Source organism: Protopterus annectens, chromosome 5.part0 (genome assembly GCF_019279795.1).
Source record: "Protopterus annectens isolate FY-2018-M chromosome 5.part0, PAN1.0, whole genome shotgun sequence".
In the NCBI taxonomy this organism is placed as follows: domain Eukaryota; kingdom Metazoa; phylum Chordata; order Ceratodontiformes; family Protopteridae; genus Protopterus; species Protopterus annectens.
Genome location: NC_056735.1, coordinates 462,519,017 through 462,542,431, shown reverse-complemented (window position 1 = coordinate 462,542,431; position 23,415 = coordinate 462,519,017). Strand labels below are relative to the sequence as shown.

At 37.1% G+C, this 23,415-nt stretch overlaps 1 protein-coding gene across 9 annotated transcripts in view; it reads left to right on the top strand.

Moving 5' to 3' along the window:
* The window catches only part of DMD (dystrophin), a 9,298,038-nt gene that overhangs the window by 5,230,155 nt on the left and 4,044,468 nt on the right, over positions 1-23,415 (top strand). For all 9 annotated transcript variants that reach the window (XM_044072398.1, XM_044072396.1, XM_044072400.1 and 6 more), the window contains one exon: positions 14,313-14,488. In XM_044072398.1, coding sequence (XP_043928333.1) covers positions 14,313-14,488 — 176 coding nt within the window. The remainder of the gene's footprint in view (positions 1-14,312; positions 14,489-23,415) is intronic.

The window sequence follows — 23,415 nt, the reverse complement described above, 5'->3', positions numbered from 1 at the left end:
TATCCATTTGGTTGCCACATACACACACACACACACACACACACACACACACACACACACACACGAAGAGCAGCCACAGTAACTAATGTAGTAACCTTCACATATGCACACTTAATCTTCCTACCTATGCAAAAATGGAGACATCCCAGATTAGAAAACTAATCTAAATGCAATAAAAGCAAGTAGTTTTATTTGATTTACACAAAAATGCATGTTCTCATTCATTAAACAACAAAAAAAAAAACAGAGTTAATAATTTTTGTCAAGGTCTGTTGTCCTTTTTGTCAAAGTGAAGTGTCCGTCTTCAAGATTCTGTTAGTCTTATAATCTCATACTTTACCAACATAGTCTATAAACTATGGAAACAAGAAGCTATTGTGACAGATGTATTATTAAGTTAAGGATTTCTGTCGGAACACCGTTTAGTTGTTTGGTCCAAATGTATTATACCTCTCTTGCTGAGACTGAGTTCAAGGAACAAACATACCGTCCTATTTAGATACTACCTTCTTTCCACAAATAGAAAGTTTTTTTTTTTTTAAATTAACTGGTACAACAAATGCATATGCGAAACAATAGTGCACACTTGTAAGAGACAATTTTAAGTGGCTCCTCATACCACTGTGTTAGATCTTTAAATAGTGATCTTTATGCATTTTCAACTGAAGAATATGTTGCTAACAAAACCTGCCACATACACTCTGAACAATGGTCAAAGCTATAGATGTGCATATGTTTCCCAGCTTGCCCTTACCTTGCTCTGATAATTCTTTAGTAACTAAATCTTCTACCTCCTATTTTTATATTTATTATTAAACATTACGTATATACCCGTAAAGCTATCAAAATCATGTGCGTTTACATTTGTACTCACTGTATACTGTGCTGTGTAGCTACCATTTGATACATCATTTGTTGTACAAGCCAAGCCTGAAATTGGTCTTTGTTGATAGTGTCCTACCTCAATAAACAAACTTAAATAAATACATAAATAAATTCATGATTTACTCCTATTTAAACAGGTATGTCCTGAACGTGATTTTATAACATACTGAAGAATTGTAAGCCCGATAATCTCTAAGATTTTCAGCTATAAACTTACCGTACAAACATGATCTTTATCATACCTTACAAAAAGTTATTTTTGAGACTTTATTTTAAAATAAGACTTTAAATAGGTTTTCGCTTCTCTCTGAAGTCCTGCTGAATTATTATTTAATATCTGACCTCCCATATTAAAAAAATATATAAGAAAATGTTTAAAGACTAATTTTTGGAGATGTTTGTGACATATAATATTTTTGTGTCTCTTGCAGTGAGGAAATAGTAGACAGCACTAAGTTCTATACAAAATGCAGCACAAACTTATCTTGCTTATGTTGAGCCATAGAAGGCAATAGTCAAATGTGCTTTTCCTGGTGAACTCATGAGACTGACATGCATTGAACTGCACTCAACATTTTGTCATACTGAGAACTCGCTAATACTATTATTAAATGATGCAGGACCTGCTATACTCATGGGAAGCAGCAAGACTTTATGGGATATTTCTCTCTGTCACTCATAATAGTCTCTTCCCTCTCTTTTATGAGTGCCTCGACTAGACTTTTTATGGCAGCAAACATGCATGTTTTCTTCAGGATTTTCTCTTACTTGTTTCAAGATTCCTTGAACACAAGACATTAATGGCTTCAAGAACTACCTTTTATTAAAATTACTATTTGACACATGATTTTTTTAACAGATCTTTATTTCTGTGTGGTCTTTACGGGCCTTTTACTGTAGTATTTTCTAGTAGCATGCAATCTTTGGCAGATGAAATAATTCTGCTGCCACTGTTAACGAAATTTGTCATAGGACTGTAGGTGTTGAATTTCTGCAGAGTGAGATATTAACTGTTTTGTCTATTTTGTTATTTCTGAATGCCATATCCTTATTAATAGCCATAGTATTCCATATTTAATTTGGCAGCCTGGTGTCAGCAGCCCAAGCCATTTTGAAATGTATCAATCTCAGTTTTATACTTAAAATTATGAACTAAAACTTTGCAAATGGAAGTTGTGCAAATTAATGCCTTCACACCTGTTCCCTAAACCCACTTGGTTTGTAAAGGAAGAAATAAGTCATATATTTTTTATAGGTATATTAGCATGTGACTTATTAGGTCCTACTGTTGGCATACACATCTTTTTCTTATATCAACTGCCTTCTCCTTAGAAAGCAAAACAATATTTTTTTAATAAATGTGGTGTTAGTATTTTAATTTCTGTAAGGGCCTTAACACACACAGATTATAACCAGTATTAACAACATTTAACTATTTTAATGTATCTTTTACTTTCATCAGGGGATAAAACTGACTTCTCCATCTGTGACAGAATCAATATTATTTTGTATTAATACAGTCTTAGATGAGTTTACGGCTGCTGCTACTGCTTCTGCTAATTTTTTGGGTTATATGAAAAACAGCATTAGTGATTCTGCATAACGATATCTTTGTTAACCTCTCAGCTTATAGATAGTGGGTGGTATGCAGCTTATGTGAATGATGCGATACAGTGGGAGAAGTAGAAAGTGAAATGCATCTGCAAAAAGCCGATATAGATTCTTCAGTTCTGCACCCTGAAAGACAAATATTGTGAAATTGATTCAGCATCTTTGCAATAGTGTTAACCAGCATTTGTGAAATGAACGGATTTCTCTTTGTTTTCCAGTTACATTTTTAATGTGCTTTAGCTTGTGATATTCAGTAAACACAATTTGGGGAATTACCCTAAGAATTCATCTCAACAGAACATCTGTACTTGTGGTGTACAGTTTGTGGAATGCATGGACATATGGGTTTATACATAGTTACTAGGCATGTAGTCCAGGAGGCAACTGAGGAGAGCATCACAATTTTATAATTGCAAGAACATCGCCTGGATAATTGACTTGCTCAAAGCCACACATTAGACAAATAAGCACATGAACTGATAAAATGTATGTAGATTTGTTATTATTTTGCACTTTACTGCTGTAGTAGTTGTATTACATATTGCCTAATTTTGTTTAAGGCTGATACTGTGTGAATATTCTACATTTAATAATAACATTAGTTATCTTTGAGGCATTGCAGTAATGTGTACTTATGTGTTTACTGTGTCAAAGGCTAAAGATAAAGCTGAGTAATTACCATCAGGAACAGATCATCATCGTGAACCAGACATTCTTTGCCTGTTTAATCCTTCTTAATGTAATAATAAGTCTGATTCCCCAATATCCAAATCTTAGCTTAAAGGCAACCCCTGTCATAGGATATCTAAGCTCACTGTTGCCTCTTCCCTTACTATAATTCATATGTTGTAATAATTATAATACCTGCAAGTGGCAGTTCCTCCTAACTGTGGAGTAAAGGAATAAACCCTGGCTATGGCCAAGGTGACTTGGTTTTGATTAGTTACTCTGGAGTTTAATGCAAAGCAAGGTAGGATGGTTATGCCTATCACAGCAGGTAGGGCATGTACATAGGTGCTCCTTGGATTTGTTCTTGGGCAGTTGCTGGGAAAGCATAAGATGAGGGTTGTCTTAATTGGAAATAAGCAGAAAATATTGGTGGAATTGCCTCAAACATTGGATGAAATGCCACACATCTCCATTCCATGTCTGCCCATCGGACTTTGTGAGTGTGTGTGTGTGTGTGTGTGTGTGTGTGTGTGTGTGTGTGTGTGTGTGTGTGTGTGTGTGTGTGTGTGTGTGTGTGCTTGTGCGCACGCAGGTGTCTGTGTGTGTGAAGGGTTAGCAATATTGCTTAAGATACGCCAAGCAGCAATATGACACTGCACCAAGATGTTCACTTTGCTCACTGAACTAAGGTATGGGATGGAGTGCTTTCAAGGGTTTTAGGGAGAGCCCGGTAGACCAGGTGGATGAGGAAAGGCACCATGGCAGCCAATGCTCAGTTGCAAGAGTGCAAAGCAGTGCAAAAAAATGTGACTGTTCCTCTTAAGGTATATAAAGGCTGGGAATTTTTCTACAATTTATCATCCACAAAAGTTTTAATCAAGAGTTATAATTAATGCAGTACATTGCAGATGTTTGCACTTACCATCCTTGTGGTGTGTGTGTGTCTGTGTGTGTGTGTGTGTGTGTGTGTGTGTGTGTGTGTGTGTGTGTGTGTGTGTGTGTGTGTGTGTGTGTGTGTGTGTGTGTGTGTGTGTCTGTGCGTGTGTGTGTGTGTGAGTGTGAACACTGCAGACATTTGCAGTTACCGTATTTGGCAATATGAACACACAGCGTATTTTCCATTCTTTTACACATTGCCACTTTTTTGTTTCTTTAATAAACTGCTATAAACATGCAGACTACATAAGCAAGCAATATGACATTCAATGCAGTAAATAAGCCAGATGTGCTGAATTACACAGATTTGGAGGTAATTTAATTAGTGATGCTTGTCTTACTTCATTCTTAAAATTATCAGTATTTTAATGATCTTTCTAACAGCTGAAGCAGTTAGCCATTCCTAATGGCAGTTGGAAATGTTCACTACATTGTTTATTAGAATGTCAAGTGATATAATCAGGACTAATGTCCCTTCCTAAAGATGAGAGACACTGAAACATCAGTTTCTGATAAGTACAGTATGGTTGTAGATTATCATTTCGGGACAATTCCGTGCTTTCTGTTAAATGTAAAATAAAGAAATATATTCAGATTCCAGCTAACACAAATGACAGCCAATCCACAATTGCTCACTTTCTCAAGAAATATAATAAGGTCAAGTACCGCACAAGAAAGAAGTAAAAAACTCTAACTTTTTATTATGTAAAAAAAAAAAATCAAATGTAGAGAAAAACTGTTTATCTGGGATGAGGAAGTTGCTTCAGGTATGATGTTAGAATGCTGGGATATTACTTTTGTTGCATGTTTTACTTGAGTAGAAAATTATTAATAATTTATGTCATATGAGAGTAAGGCTGGAAAAATTCCTACATAACTTTTCAAAGTGCCAGAAGGAAATCTTTCAAACCATACTGCAAACACTGACAGAATAAAAGTCAGAAGAACTGTCCATGGTAAAAGCAGCATAGTTAAGAAGCATAATATTTATCAAAACAATTGCAATTAGCTGATAGTATTTGTTTTTACCTTCAGTCAGTATATAAACATAACCAAATCAAAATGTTGTGCTTGCATCAGTGAGAGACCTGAGTCCAATTAACAGGTTGAGGACCTGATGGTGCAGGGAGGGAGGATGGACATATCCATCCTGGGATGGGAAAGGGTTACCAGTTTGGTCAGGTCAGGATGCTGCTCTGCTGCAGAGAAGGCAGTGGCAGCTGAATGTCAGGATGCAGAGAGCCTCTGCAGGCAGGACGTGAATGTGGGCATCGATGCCAGTAATAGTAGCTCTTGTCAGCACATGTGGAGGAAGCATGCATGCATGTATGGACAAAAGGACAAAGACTGCCCATGAAATGACACAAATACCCACATCTTCACCTCACCAGTGATTAACCACAATGGAAACCCAATGCAAAAACAGCAATTAAAATCAAAAACATTGAATATACCCAGTTTATGCAAGATGTAAAAGCTTATTTGCATATTTGCTCAATGCTGGTGTTAGCTGTGATTTATGGCAGTGCAATATCAGGTGAATATTTAGCAAGACTTGTTTCTCTATTAGTTGGTCATATGACTGGTGGATTGATTATACAAACAGTGAGGTTATTGTTGGATTTATTCTGAAAACGTTCTTTTACTGTGGATGAAAGTACTTATTAAATTTACTAGTTTGTGCCAGTTTAGAGTTTGAATAAAAATACCCACTTAACTAAAATGCCAATGTAAGAATAAATAACCTTTTATTGTTACATTGGCATTTTAGTTTGGGCTTTTTGTCCCAGTCGATTTGAGGATTTCCCAACACTGCAGAATAAATGGGTCTCTCTACCATTAGAAGGATTGATGGTCAGCAGGAAGAGGAGGAAACATTATTAAAAAAAATCACTGGCAGTGATTCTAAAATACACTGCCCTGTCTATCAAACATATTGAGCTAAATGCAGAGGCATTTTCTATGGTCACCCGTAGGAACAAAATTCTGACAGATGGAAAAAACATGTTAAGTGTGCACTTACTGCTCTATTACCATACTCCATAAGTAACACAATAATTGAGTAAGTATGCAAATAAGCCTTAAAACTTGCATAAACTGTGGTACTTTATTTATAAAGACCAGGTCAGCCATTGTGCATCACATATAGCTGAATCACAACAATACTAGTCAGAAGATGAAGGCTACTATTATTACGCCAGCCATCCCTCAATCTGAGCATTACTAAGGTGGATAGCACTCATCTATTGTAGTATGACAACAGTACAGTGTCTAACTATGCAAGCCCAAGAGTTGGACAGCACCAAAGTCTCTTATTAAAATGTACATGGATATTTACACATCATATTCCTGAAAGGCTGTTGGTGCATTACAAGGAGCAAGGTGCTAGTGTACAACACTCAGTACTTCCTTTTTGCAGCGGTCAGTGTGTGTTATCAAAGGTGTGACTCCACCTTCTACCTGCAAGATGCATAAATCAGTGGAGTCATATATTTTATAAGACACAGGGAAGCTAGCAGACTGTGGCATACAGTGGTTATTCAAAACTTAGCTTAAAAGCATAATATAAAGTTAAAAAAGAAGACAAAAACAGACCGGTTTCGGCTGTAACAGTTACATTGCCTTCATCAGTGCATTAAAGAAATGAGACCTTTGTCTCCTTTTAAATACAATCACTAGATGAGGCTCTTAATTAATTAATTAGTCAACAATCCTAATTAAAGGTACTCATTAAGTCCTGGTGAAAAAAGACCCCCCCAACTTAATAATCCATTTTTTTCTTTACTATTCAGAATCTGATGCCATCCTGCTTTATTTGACCTGTTACCAATAATTCTGTCTATCACAGTAAAACTGAAAAATGCATTATTGTGTACCAGGGAGTGCTTATATAAGGCACTGGTAAGTTTCTTATGCCTAATATCACTATAATGTTCAGAAATTCTGAACTTGAGTGGTCGAGATGTTTGTCCCACATAAAACTCAGTACAGGTACAGGTAGCCATATAAATCACCCAATCGGTCTGGCAATTTGCAAAGAATGAAATATCAAATACCTGACCAGTATTTTTGCTACTAAACTGGCTTGTTTTCATAACCTTTCTGCAGTAGGTACAATGACCGCAACGAAAACAATCTGTGAGCTGATCCCCCATAAGAGTAGTTTGGATGGAATCACCCTTACTTCTCCATCCATGTTTATAATGACTCAAAAATGATCCCAGATTCCCACCTCTTCTGAAAGAAAAATAACATCTGTCATCCAAGAAGTCAGAAAGTTTAGCATCTGTTAGAAGGATGTTCCAGTGTCTACAAACACTGTTTAATCAAACATCAGTGTTCCTTCCATAAGTGGTGACCAAATGAAGCATAGGTTCCTTATCCAGTGTCCTATCCTTGTATCTCAAAAGGTCCTTCCTGTCACGAGTAGCCACCCAATTCCTGGCCTCATATATATTCCCCATTTTGTAGACCCTATTCCTGAATCTGGTGGTTAAATCCACCTTATAAACCTCATAGGTAGCATCATTTGAGCATATTCACTTCATATTAGGCTTTGTTAAGGGCAGATCCTGCCTCTTAAACCTGGTTGACTTCTTTGAAACAGTCACCAAGGCCATTGACGAAGGGAAGGTGGTCCACACAGCCTATCTGGACCTCGCAAAAGCTTTCGATACAATACCCCACTCAGGCATTATAGATAAGCTCACCAGCTTAAATATAAACCCCTATGTCACTAGATGGGTTGCAAATTGGCTCAAGGACAGAACCCACATGGTTAGAATTGCTGGAGCCATGTCAGACTCCAAACCAGTTACAAGTGGCATCCCACAAGGCTCAGTCCTGGGACCTCTCTTGTTTGGTATATATTTCTCGGAGGTACAGGCCAACACGGAAGGACTGTGGCTGACCAAGTTCGCAGATGACTGCAAACTGGACACCATAATCGACTCTCCAGCCGACACAAGCATCCTCCAAAAGGGCCTCACAGAAACAGACAACTGATGCCAGAGCCATGGCCTCAAGCTAAACGCAGTGTATAGTCATCCCCTTTGGCAAAAACAAAGTGCCCACAAATTACCACATAGGTGGTAATCCATTAAGTACAGAAGAAGTAATTAGGGACCTGGGGACCTAAGTTGATAGCAATCTCTCATTTGACAACCAAGTGGCCAAAGTGGTTAGAAAAACATTTTATATAGCCCACCTAATCATGAAGGGATTCACATCTAGATTAGGGGAGGTCATCGTGCCTCTTTACTCATCCCTCATCAGGCCCATAATCGAGTACAATGCCCCTTTTGGGATGTACCTTACCAAACACTTGCAGCAACTGGAAAGACCCCAAAAGTACCTCACCAAGAGGATCAAAGGGCTCAAACAGATGCCATATGCTGCCCGGTTAAAGAAACTCCAGCTCTACTCAGTGGTATACCGCCTGCTCAGAGGTGACCTGTGCCTGACGTATAAGGCCATGTCCAACCCGGAATTAAGGGACATGCTGCACCTCAGAAAATCCAAATCCCATCGAGCTACACGCTCGAGAGACTTGAACCTCAGCACTGAAATAAATAGGACATGCTGGAGGGACAGATTCATAACCCAGAGGCTCCCTTCACTCTGGAATAAAATCCCAGTCCAGGTTAGGCAGAGTCCCTCACTGACTCTCTTCAAGAGGAATCTTGATGAGTGGATGGGAGATCATAGGTTTACCCCGGGTATCACTTCTGTGTCACTGTTAGACAGAGGCACAGTATACTAACCTTGAAAAAGGGCATAGCAAAATTAATTTAAAATGGGTGGCGAAAGCCAAACACACTCTGGCTAGGCTTATAAATGCCCTAGGGCAGATAGCCTAGTATGAACCTATGAATCTATGAACCTATACATAAGAATTGTGGTTTAGGAATATTTCTACATATATATGGGGAGCGAAAGCTGGAAGCATGGAGAAGGAAGTTGTATTGGGGGGTATTTATGGTACACCTTGGATACCAATGTATGGTCACTATTCCTAGTTACTAGGACATCCAAAAAGGTAATACTGTTAATGTTATAATTGACTGTAAATTCCTACAGACTCCATGAGATATTCAGAATCAGATCTCCATACTAACCAGCAGTCATCTAAATATCTTCTCCAGATGTCAATCACATCTAAATATAGATTATGTGTATTGTCATAGATGAGTTGTTCCTCAAGGTGGGCCATAAAGAAATCAGCATATATGGGAGCGAAAGAAGCTCACATAGCCATGCCTTGAATTTGCAAAAAACATTAATTCTGATAATAAAATACATTCTTGGTTAGAACGTGTTTGGCAAGGCAGATTAGGAAGATGTTAAAGCTGGGTTGGTACAATTCTGACTTGTATAACCAGTATTCTAATGCTTTCAGGCCCGCACAGTGGGGGGTGTTAGTATATAATACGGAGACGTCTAGGGTACAAAGTAACCACCCTGGCTCAAGCTGCATCTCAGGAATTACCTGAAGGAATTCCATAGTATCTTGAATATGAGCCCATACCCATTTCAATAATGGTTTAAGATATTTTGTGAGAAATTGAGAAAGTGGTTTTGTAATTGAAACCCTATGTGAGACTATGGGTCTACCAGATGGATTCTGAAGATTCTTATGGATTTTGGGGAAGAAATAGATGCACTGATTCGAAGGATCCGACACAGTGAGATGATGTAAAATGGTGTCTGTGATAATTCCCTCCTTCTTAGTGGACACTAAAAACTGATCAATTTGTTTTTTAAAACCGCGAGTTGGGTCCAATGTCATATGTGTGTATAGTAACGACCATCAGTAAGCTGTCTTTTGTCTTCCATATTGTATTGGGTCCAATCCTGGACAACTACCACCCCACCTTTATCTGCAGGTAATATAGCCAAATCATGATTGTTCTCCAATTCTTGTATAAACTCATTTCAATCTTTGTAAGTTGTTAGGTTTGACTTGGAACTCCCTGGAATGAAAATGCAGATCTTTGAGAATACAATTCTGAAACATATGGACATTATGATGCATTGGTGGTGTAAAGCTTGATTTGTGGTATCTAAAAGCCATCCTGAGATTCAGGATTAGATGCTGTCTGAAAAAATAACCTTAAATTAAGTAGTCTACAAAATGAGGTAATATCTTGTGCAAAAGTATCTTCAGAGACATAGAAGCCAGGTATAAAATTAAGACCTTTATTCAAAACTTTAACTTGGGTAGGTGACAGAGAGGTAGATGAAATGTTCAACACATTATTGTTGTCATCTGTTTCTGAACTATTAGTTTCAACAATCCTTCCATATTGTCTACCTTAAGAATGTTTCCTACCTCCCCTCATTTGCCTATACCTGAAGGGACCAGTGTGTTACTTCTTTTAGATGTAGGGGAATCTGGGGTGCGCTGTGTATCAGACTCCAAACCTGACAAGGACTCCCCACCCGAGGTGTCATAACTTGATGAGGATTGTTTCTTTAAAATGGACCTTGGTCATTTAATTTTGGCAACCTTTCTATTGGTTTGCTCAAACCTGACATGTTTGTTGCTGGAGAATGGATGCCCACTTCCCTAGTCAGCTAGGTCCCTCTGAAACTTCCTCATTTTTCTATCTTTCAGTTGCTGTTCTAAGTTTAAAAGATCCTGGCTAAGTTTCTTAAGGCCAGTGTTATAGGATTGTTGTCCTTCAAATTTCTTAATACCTTCACACATTTGGGTGATTCCCATAATATCCCTGACAATAGTTCTGTCATACTTGGCAGCTAGAATTTCCACAAAGCTCATTGAGATTTTTTTGTTGAGCCATAGCCCATTAGTCTGTTAATGTTGTATCACTATTATTAACTAATGGCTGTATGCATACCCTAAGGCCCCTTGGTGAAATGCCCTTGGTTAAATAGGCCTTAAAGAGCTTTGAATGCCATACATTGGTCCACAGGGACCTCATGCTTTTATTGAATTTAAGAAATTGTGCCTCACATGTATTGTCTAATTGTAAGCCCTCTGACCCATTATTCTGACTACTTGTGCTACTAAGACCAAAAATGGCCAGATCGTCCTGATTTGAAGATAAACCCTGTAGCAGACTGGTTAAGTCCATTGGTGGTCAGTAAATTGTATGAAATAACTACTTACTAAGCTACTGAACCGTATCTGCCCCCTTATTTGACAGATAGATATAGAAAATATAAAAAATCATGGAGAAAATCCCCAAAAGAAACAACCAAAACCACTGTTTGATCCAAAACAATTTCTCTTGAGATTTCTTCCTGCCTTGGAAACTGTTTTGGATCAACAGAGTAGTGATGAAAAGTAGCATTGTAAGATTTCAACAGTGTAGGGATAACGAAGAACATTGCAAGATGTCAACAGATTGGGGAAGGGGAGGAGTATTGTAAGGGGTCAAAAGAGTATGGATGAGAAGGAGTACTTTAAGGGCTCAACATAAAAGGGATAAGAAGAAGTACTTTAAGGGTCAGCAGAGTAGGGATGAGAAGAGTATTGTAAGGAATGAACAGAGTAGGGATAAGAAGGATTATTTTAAGGGATGAACAGAGTAGGGATGAGAAGGAGTACTGTAAGGGATGAACAGAGTAGGGATGAGAAGGAGTTCTGTAAGGGATGAACAGAGTAGGGATGAGAAGGAGTATCGTAAGGGATGAACAGACTAGGGATGAGAAGTAGCATTGTAAGGGATTAACAAAGTAGGGATGAGAAGGAGTATTGTAAGGGCTGGGACCATCAAATTATTACAATTACAGGTTGTTTTCTAATCCAAGTGAGCGGGGACATAAGTTACAAGTATGTTGCTGCTATGGCAAGTGTGGAGTAATGTTTATCTATTGTGCACTGAAGACATCTCACTACAGTAATGTGCCTTTAGCACTGCAAACAAATGGAAGGTCCTTTATAAGGTGCTATCCTGAGTGCCATAACATGCTCTCAAAGTCTCTGACATACTGTGCGTTCAATAGGGTAGAATGGGATTAACATTTTCAGTCATACCCTAAAAGGTCTAAGAATATGCTGTATGTTCTCTTTGCACTGATGCAGTTCACGTGCTGCAGCTGTAAACACTCATTTCTTCAGGAAATAGGGGGATACTTTTATTTAATTTCTCTGTCTGATTAACTCATTAGTAAGTTTTATTCAGCATATCTGCTAGTAATAGTTAGTTTAACTCTCCATAGTATATGAAAAAATTTACCTATTTTAATATGTATATGTATGCCTGCATGCTGACTAAAATATGTTGGTTTGTGTGGTTGTGTGCATTTGTGTATATACATATATACATTACTATAGCTATATAGCTAAAGATAAAGATGTAAATGCACACACACATGCATATATGTACACATTATATATATATATATATATATATATATATATATATATATATATATATATATATATATATATATATATATATATATATATATATATATATATATATATGGATCTACTTCACGACCTAAAACTCATTTGACCGACACCCAATTGACCTAAATCGACAGCTTACAATGCTGAATTTCAATATATTAAATCTTAAACCATAGAGAAGCACACTTAGAACACCAATAACTAACCTTTTCCAGAAATTAAAAACTACTTATTTACCTTCTTAACAGAAACAGGACAATGTACAACCAAACAAGGTTGGGGGCTATGCCCCCCCACACCCCTAATTATATATACTAACTCAAGGATCGTACTACAGTAGGGAAAAGGGCGTATACCTTTAACTTGCCTTACAGTACTCTACATGCTGCCACTACTGCTGGCAATGCACAAACCATTCGCAAAATTATTTTAGATACTCTCCATAACAATGTAAAGAGTCAAACTCACATTTAGAAAGACTACAACAGTACTTTCTAAATGACTATTGGAATTCTAAAAGTCAGCACTGTAAGTCACATAAATTCAAATGAGTTTTAGGTCAAATGAAGTAGACCCATATAAATATGGGTCTAGCTGAAAAGATCGAAGACCCAGATACTGGAGTAACAAAACATGGAGACCATAACCATGAAACTCCAGTTCATTGAACCCTTACAATAACGAAACCCAGAACATCAACTGGTCTGCACTTAAATTAACAGTGCTCCCTTTAACTACAACTTACAGGAAATATGTGTCAGTGGTTCTAAATGGAGATTGTGGTACAGTGAGGATCTTGAAATTTATCTTTTTCTCACTGTAGTGCAATCTCGGAGTTGGTATATATATATATATATATATATATATATATATATATAAATATATATATATATATATATATATATATATATATATATATATATACAATTTAGAGGGGGTATGGGGGGTGCAGGGGGGCTTGCCCCCCTGCAAAACTGATGATACAGATTTCCTGTCAGTTGTAGTTACAGGGAGAACTGTTCCTTTAAGTGCAGACCGGACTTCTGGTAATATTTACTGTTCGATGTTCCAGGTTTCATATTGTGAGGTTCTATGAACTGGAGTTTTGCGGTTATGGTCTTGATGTTTTGTTATTTGAGTGTCTGGGTCTTCGCTCTTTTGACATAAATATATATATATATATATATATATATATATATATATATATATATACGTATACATACATACATACATATCTGTGAGCAAAAAGACATTCACCACCTTTAAACAACTAAACAACAGAATCCTTAATTCTTCCATAAAGAGGCTGGAGACTGTTGCAGGGCTGTAGAAGCCTCTTTATGAAAGAATAAAGGATTTTGCTGTTTAAAGGTGCTGGAATTCTTTGTGTTTCAATTATTGGGTATGAGAACATGAACTGTGCTTGTTTCATGCACCAGGGTGTGGTTGTATATGTTAAATGCTTTTCAAAAAATAAAATAAAATTTGAGCTGTCTTGAGACAGAACTTACATGTTTCTTACTGAAAGAGTTTTCATGAAAAGCAAACAGCCCATTTGTATGCATGATATTTTATTATGCGTATTTTACTTTCTTCTTTGGTGAGGCAAAGATCAAGTGTAGTATTTCTTATCCATTTAATACATGTTCTTAAAGAGATTTGTTCATAATTTTTCTGTGCCTAAATGTACTGCAAGCTTCCATACTAAACTAAAACACAGAATATTAGATTCAGTTTTGTGTGTTATAACCTCTGTAATGTATACATTTATCAAGTTTACCAATACTGAATGATGACACAAGTATTTGATTTGCATTTTCTCTTGTTTCAGAAACTTCAAAATGACATTACCAGCAGGCAGCCTTATGTTACAGCACTAAACACGACTGGTGAAGAAATCATTGGGCAGTCGTCTCCAGTTGATGGTGCTATCTTCAGAGAAAAACTGAGAAACCTAAATGCTCAGTGGCAACGAATCTGCAAACAGGTCACAGATTCAAGGTCAAGGTACGGACAGTAAAATATGTGCTGCCATTATGGATTATTCTTTTTAGTTAGCCATCCATGCAGTGGTTTGCAAAAGTCAGAATAATTACTGAAAGTGTAATATCACTGTAGGGCAGTACTGTCTTTCAGCTTTTCCCAATTAGGGGTCGCCACAGTGGAACTCCGGTCCACTAATGCTTGGCAGTGGATTTTTATGGTGCTGAGTTGCCAGCCCAACCTTTAAAGAAGGCACACCCATTCATGCACACACCTACCTGGATGTTTTTCAAACATCACTCAACCATGGGAAGGACATACAGACTCCACACAGAAGGCGCTCCAGCAAAGAATCGAACAGGAGAACCCAGCGCTGTGAGGCGACAATGTTAACCACTGTACCATCATGGCTAATATCACTGTAGGGCAGTAGTATATTTAAAATATTGCAATAGTCTATATTTCTGTGTCTTGCCTGGCTTAATATTTTTACTATATTTATAATCCAGTGTGCTTTGAAAATCAGAAACATAACAGGCATAAATCTTTTACTCTCTGTATGAAAATAATTACTTCAAACATACATAGAAATGCTGAAAAATACAGCTAGAGATTGCAATTATGAATATTTACACCGATGCATTTGATATAAAGAGTTGTACAAACCTAGCGACATTCAACAAGAGAAGTCACTTAACATGATGTTCCATTAGCCATGGAAGACATAAGAATATAATTACAGGTTGTTGGCATCATCACCCAAACCTAAGCTTTCTTGTTGTGAAGGGCTAGAAATATTGTTTTATAGCAACAACATATTAACATTTGAAACCCCCCACACACACATATTCACTCTCTCGACTAATACACACACACAGACCTTTGTTGTTTGCCTAGTACATGTGCAGTGTATTCTGATTTGTCATGCTGCATTAGCAACATAGGTGCAATGCCACATTTGTTACAACTCAACAATGTTACAGTAATCTACTGCATTTTTCGATCAAACTCATAACCTGCATGAAAAGGTCTGATTATGAAATTTCATGCTGGCAATTTCTGATTCACATGTATACATAGCGATGATTTGGGATCATTAACTCAAACAGCAATACATGCAAATATAACAGATTTCTTCATTATCCTTCTCATATTTCGGGCATAAATCACTCGGCTTTAATATAATGCACATTCTCTTTATTGTAAACTCTGAACAGATTAACTGCACTATCAGTGATATTTTCCTTTTGAACTTTTACACGCAAATTCTAAAGTTAGATTATCAAGCTCACAAATTCACAAAGAGCAGTTTAGTCCTGATAAAAACGTTCTTGCTGTCACACCACATGAATGCATGGGTAGTTTAAGTGTTCGTTATCTGTTCAAGTTGCTCACATTTTAGTATATTCTCTTCATGGGTTGTCCTCTACATCCTCTTCTTAGCATACTCTTAGCAGAGAGTTTTATCCAATGTAAATTCACTAACCGCAAATTACTCTTACACTCTAGGTCTCTTGATTTAGGCATGTCCTGCCCCTCCATGCCCTACTCCATTCCATACTACACCCCTTCACCATACCTCTCAGAAGGATACCCTTCAGGCTCAGCTGAAGGCTACAGACTCCATCATAAAGAATCAATTGCCTGAGAACTTCCAACAGGTAAACTAGTTTAATCCTTTCAGCTACTCCACTAGCTGCCTTACTAAACTTCACACTGTATCAAAGTCTCTAGATTAGTTTTGAAGGAAGTTAACACATGATGTCTTTCATTTGTGAGGATTAATTTATTCCATAATGCCAAAAGGTAGGGTAAAAGATAGCTGTTACAATAGCCTTTATTACTTTAATTTATTTTGTGTATTTAGCTACCTACTGCAGTGTTAATTCCCCCATTGATACATTACAGGCATAGTATTTTGAGAGGAACTAGATCACACATTGACAGATTAAGGAGAGGTCACATGTAAGTAACCTGTAAATAACACAGTATAATCACAGTCCCTGATATCTTTACAAATAGCTTGTGCTTCAATCCCTACTATTTCTAGTAGAAATCTGTTGCATATTTTCAAGTTGTTAAATGTGTCAAAGGCAGCAGAAAGCAGCATTACATTCATGAATGGGAAAGCCCAGTGAGATACAACATGGTACATTTAGTTCACTCGAGTTATTTTTAGACTTTGGTGGCTGTACGTTGATCATAATTAAATTTATGGTCTACAATTATCCATGGACCTTTAATCATGGAGTCTTTTATTATTTGATCTTTTAATTTCATAATCAAAATTTATGACCTTTTTTGCCAAGTCTAATATTTCTACATTTATTGATATTAAATGTAAGAATAATACCACAGAATGAAGTGTGTGTGTTTGGAGAAGGTTGGCTGTGTCAAACAATTTTTCTGCAAATAGTTATCTGGATTACATTTGCTGTTTTTATATCTGAGAAAAACAGTAGAAGGGAAGGAACACTAGAAGATAGCCTTATTGGACCTCCCTGCTGACCCACAGCATGATGACCAGGTAACTCTTACCCTGATTTAGGACTAGAGTCCCTAGCAAGGTCAAGATAAGCAACATGCAAAGTCGATCCTTTAACAAAGGCTGCTGTTATCTCTTCAAAGAATTCATTAAGGTACAGAAGGCAAACGCTCACATTAATAAACGTACACTGCTCCATTTCTAACAGAAATACGTCTACTATGTCATCCCAGAAAACTCCCATTATGACTCCTTTTATAATTTTATATAGAGTATTGGTGTGGCTGATGAGTTTAAAATTATTTGGACTAATGTACACCCTGCCCTTTTGAGAATTAGTACCACTACATTTCTCACTGCATGTAATAAGCATGTCCACATACCAACATTTTAATGCTACAGATATGAAATCATTTAGTTTTGCTTGATTTTGTGTAGAAAACAATGCTGTATATTGTCTAGCCATTGAGTTTTTAATTTTACTTGAAACAGTCGTTATATCTGAAGTTATATAAAAAACATTCTCATGTCTTCTTGTGGCTACAGCATTCCAACATATGACTTTCTTTATTTTTAAAGAAGAGGAAGGAATAAAAGAGGCATTGTCTATTCATCTCTCTTTTGGAGAGATAAGGTATGTCTTGAGATCATGTCGGCTATTAAAGAAACAACAGGAAGCATCTACTTATCAGGGTAGCAGCACTGCTTGAGGGGTTACATTACCATTCATAGGTTCATAGGTTGGTACTAGGCTATCAGCCCTAGGGCCTATGCAAGCCTGGCCATAACAATTCCCTGGATATTTCTTCCCACAATATTTACTTCTCCAGGCCCCTGTCTAGCAGGGTGATTGACATGATCCCCGGGGTGAATTTCCTATCTCCCATCCAATCATCAAGGTTCCTTTTGAAGATGGCCAAAGAGGCACTCTGCTTGATATGTATGGGCAGTCTATTCCAGAGTATGGGGAGTCTCTGGGTCAGGAACCTATCCCTCCAGCATGTTTTGTTCATTGTGATGACAAGGTTTAGATCCCTGGAGCATGTGGCTCTGAGGGATTGGGATTTCTTTAAGTGGAGCATGTCCAACAGCTCAGGGTTTGACATGGCCTTGTATGTTAAGCAGAGATCACCTCTGAGTAGACGATATGCCACAGAGTATAGCTGGAGTTTTTTTAGACGGTCAGTATATGGCATCTGCTTTAGGCATGTGATTCTTTTAGTGAGGTATTTCTGTGGCCTTTCAAGCTGTTGCAGATGTCTTGTGAGGTACATACCAAATGGGGCATTATACTCTATAATGGGTCTAATGAGGGATGAGTACAGTGGGACAATGACCTCCTTTTTTCTGGATGAAAAGCCCTTAGTGATGAGGTGTGCCACATAGAAGGATTTCCTGACTGTTGTGGCAATGTGGTTATTGAAAGTGAGACCACTGTCCACCTGTGTCCCTAAGTCTCTCATCACACTTTTGATGTTTAGTGTCCTGCCACCTATGTGGTAATTCATGGGTACATGTTTTTTCCAAAGGGGATAACTATACATTTCTTGGCATTAAGCTTGAGCCCATGGCTCTGGCACCAAGCATCTGTTTCTGTAAGGCCCTTTTGTAGAATATCCACGTCATTTGGGGATTCAATAATGGCTCCCAGTTTGCAATCATCTGCAAACTTTGTTAGCCAGAGTCCCTTAGTGTTGGCCTGTACTTCAGAGAAGTAGATGCCAAACAAGAGTGGTCCCAGGACTGAACCCTAAGGTACTCCACTTGTCACTTGTCTGGAGCTGGATTTGGAGTTGGCTACTTCATAGTTTCATAGTTTCATAGTATAGTACTAGGCTATCTGCCCTGGGGCATTTGTAAGCCTAGCCATAGTGATCTGGCTTTTGCCACCCCATGAAATGGTACAAAAAATGTACAGAATAAATTTAGAATACTGTGCCTCTGTCTAGTAGTGACACAATGAAGGTCCCCTTATATATTTTACTGTCTGGGTTCTGTCAGTAAGCCAGTTAGCAACCCATCAAGTGACGTAGGGATTTATGCCCAGCTTAGTAAGTTTATCTGTGATTCCAGAGTGGGGGATGGTGTCAAAGGCCTTGGCGAGGTCCAGATAGGCTGTGTGGACTGTCTTACCCTCGTCCACAGCTCCATTGGAAGTAAATGACTCCATGATACTGCATTTGTTTTATACCCACCTGAGGAGCCAATTCTATGACATGCAGGGGAAGGCTACAATGTGCTGCAAAGATATTTTGCTGGTTAAATGTGTAAAAGATGTGGCACGGGATGTTCCCATCCTGTAGAATAACAGTAATGAGCTAAATTTTGAGCAGATATGGGTGCAATTACATTTGGTGTGACCTGGATGACCAGCTCATTGTTTATTAGTAATGTTACATTAATGTTCTTCCTTTAAATTATCCTTTCCTTTTTTAATTAATGAATTCATTATCTTTTTTTTTTGTTTTTTATTTTTGCTCCAGCAGTCATTCAAGTCCAGAACCCCTCTTTTATTTTCTGCTATGAAATCCCTAGTTAAATGGACTCCCGTAATAAACTAGGGCACTTGTAAATGGGGAAATCTAATAATGAGTGATCAAACAAAGAGGAGATCAAAGTATCCCAGCTTGACATTTTCTTTGCAGCAATAGGGGGCTTTTTGCCATACGTTAATGACTGTCTAAGGCACAGCACCCATAATGCTTTAAATTATGCATGCACCACTCATCCACAGTCCTCATTCCCCTCTCAGAGCTGTTAGTCCTCTGGCAAGTAGTCCCACCCCTACTCCTGGGAAAGGTGAAAGGGCAAAAGTACCACTCACTCCTTATCCCTTGGGCAACTCCTGAAGAATTAGGATGGTTAGATCTACCCAGATCACGGGGGTCACAGTCAGGGTTTCACTGCTTTACCTTATCATTGCTTTTTTTAGGTTCGTAATTAGATATGGAGGATTTAGTAAGAAAAGTAAACCGTCACTGTACTTTATTTAATATAATTAGATATGGAGGATTTAGTAAGAAAAGTAAACCGTCACTGTACTTTATTTAATGTAGACTTGTTTTTTTAAGACTTGAACAATTTTAATATTTTTTCTGTTGTATACCCTATTATTTTGATGATTGCACTGATTTTTTTCCCAGTTTCCACCTTTAAATAAAGCTGAGATTAAAGTTAGAAAAGAAAGATCGGACAGGATAATGAAGTAGTTCTAGGTATTAATCTTTACCTTTTTTAACACTAGGATCATATTTGAGAGCTTACATTGTGCTTTTTTTTCTGTTGAATGTTATTAATTTTGTTAGCCAATCAAAGGCTTTTCTAATTTTTTTTTATATTTACAGTATGTTTTAGCAGTGTATATGCATAAATGGGGAAGTTTTTAATGTAACACTACTGATTGCTGGCACCATAAGCAGATTTGCTGAGTTCCCAGGCTATTTGCATAAAAGTATTATTTGCTATTTGCATAAAAGTATTATTTATTGTATCACATTTGGCAAAGTCTAACAAAGATGCTTTACGTTTCACTGACTTTGATTTTACTGTTTTTTAAGGATGGTGCTATTAAAACCTTTGTTAATTACTTATAGTATAGCCATGTCTATGAAACAGAAAGATATTAGTTCTGTCATTGAGATATCCAAGATATTGCTACCTGTTAGACTGCTAGCTTTCATACTGTTTTTGAAGATATTTGAGCATACATTTATTTAATCCCTTTTCTTTCTCTCACACAGCTGGCCATCAGCTCACCACAGTACCTCTCTTCAATCACTCCCCTCTAAGGAGTTGTTTTGACTCACTGCTGGGGCCAGCAGGGAGATTTAGGCATTGTATTACAGCAGGATACTGCTGCAATGAGACTATTCTTTCTATCTATCCCTGTCCCTGCATGTACCCTGTAATATCCATATGGCAGGATGTAAAGTGGGCATCAGCAATGGGCTACCACACATTTTCCCAAGTGGGGGATGTTGTTCCCACTCTTAGGCAGCACTTGGATGTTTTTTCCCTGGACTACACAAGGAAAAGTGAACTGTGACATTTTTCCCTGAGCATCCACCACTCCATTTTCAACCATCAAGATTAGCATGCCCTTCTTCCCTTGCCAGAACCTCAGATACCCAATCCTGTAATCAAACTCTTCTTATATGAGTTGTAGTCCAGATTTTATCCCTGTACAATGTGGTGCTGGTTATAATATTTAGGTATACTTGTTGATTTTGAGTACTTTACACAGTCTGTGTAAAGGTAGTTAAAATCCTCTATATGGACTGAATTTTTACTGATATTTATATTCTAGAGTTCAATCAGGAAAATCCTCAGGCTCAGTATGAGCTCCCATGTTATTCTGCAATTTTTAGTTATGATTTGTTTTCTTGATTTCTGACATTCAGGTGTTTTTTTTCCAAATACCAAAAAACAGATCAGCTGCCCATTAGATTTGCAGTAGCGAGATGATGTCCATAAAAGGCAGACTGCTTACGCTTATTGTCTCCTTCCAATATCAAGTTAATGAAATATAATGAAATACCACATAGTTTTTGATATATATTTAATATCTTAAACCAGATTTATGCTCTCCTGTCATTTAACAAAAGTGCACCTACACCCTACCGCAACAACTTGATATGTCCACTTTCAATAAAACTTAGTTTAAATATTTTGTCACATAAAATGACAAATCAAATTGTGCTCTAAAACAAGAATGGTTTTACTCATCAAGGCCAACAAAGTGAATTTTTGAATTTAAACCAGATTGTCTAAAATGAAGTGAAATTAACATTTTTCAAGTCCAGAAAAGTTGTGGACACAGCAAAAGCAATCATTTTTAAGAGCTCGTAAAAAGACACTTGGAGATTGAAACTTTCATGTTCAATATGTTTACGCCCTGGAACAAGAGAGAGAGAGAGAGAGAGAGATGGTGGGTGCATATATCTCCCTTCATGCATATAAACAGAAACTTTGCAATGCCATGTCCTCAATCTCAGAATAAATGGCAAACATGTCTATTGATTTGAAGAGGTCAATAGAAGTGATGTTGGAATTTCATTGAAGAGGTCATTAGATGTGGTGTTGGAATTTCATTAACTGAATATATTTTCCCATGCCTACAAACACATTTGATGGCATATTGCATCCTATTATGTACATATGAATGAGGCCCTCCTTATATTGTTCACCTGAAAGTTCACAATGATTGTTTTGTATTCATCATTATTCCTTTGAATGTAGTTGAGAAGATGTCTGTTTATCTCTGAATAAACATGACATAATTGTTTACATACAGTGCATTCTCAAACTGTATTCCATGTTTACATGTAACTCAGAAAACAGGGGGATAAATCTGTAATTAAAGAAAGTTAAAACTCTAGGTCTGCAAACTAGCACATGCATTTGAAGTCTATTTGCATTGCATGCACTGCTTGATTAGATGTTATTTACCTTACTTTAGTTAACTCATGAAAATAGTCAGAAAATACAACTAATAAATATAAACCAATATGTTAGAAAAGTAGATACTAATTATGCACCTAAGTGTTTGCTTTTACTGTTCTAGGATTACATATGGGTACCAACACTGTAATAATTTGGGAAGAAACAGTTTCTATAAAGCTGTTAATGTTTTTATTGGTATCAGTGGTTACCAGATAATATTGCTTTACTCAAAAATCTAGGTTTCAAAATTACTACAAATGCCAAGATAATTACCCCTGAAGGTTATCAAGGATTACAAATGTCAACTGTACTGAATTGCGTTTTGCATGACAAAAGCACCTGAATTGCTCAAGGCCACTCCATTCTCTTCCCAGTGATTAATTTCTAAAAGCAAATCTCAGTATCATCTGACAGTATATAGATCATTATAGACTGGTTGCTGTTAACCACATTTAAAATCATCTATGAAATGAACTCCAATATACTGAACTTCCCCGCTGCCCTAATTAAGTGTGATTGAATTCTGGTATCTAAGGTAATCTGATGATTAGCTTGCCTTTAAGGAAGTATAGAAATACAGTTTTAAATACATTTATAAGAAGTCATCTCAAACTTTTTTTTTCTTTTTTTATGTATGTACTGGCAATATAAACCCAAATAATACTTTTAAAAAATATCCACCACTGCTTGAAAGGCTTTTACATGAGGAATACGGAAAAGGTTTAGTTCAAATAAGGAAGTGAATTTTGTTTTATCAGAATTGCCTTTTTTTTTGTTAATTTTTTGATGTTTGATGCAATGTATATTATATACTTCTTCATTTTCCTTTTAGAATTTGGAGTATAATTTGTCCAATTCCCTGTTAAACAATGCAGATCTTGCTTCAGCTACACAGGGTAAAAATGTGTACATTTGTGTTATAACTGCTTGGCAGTTTTCTGGAGGAGGGAGGTGTCCCAAAGGATTTGGAACAATTCCATCTTGATACCTTTTCCAAGGGCTGTGTGTCCCATATTATCCCATG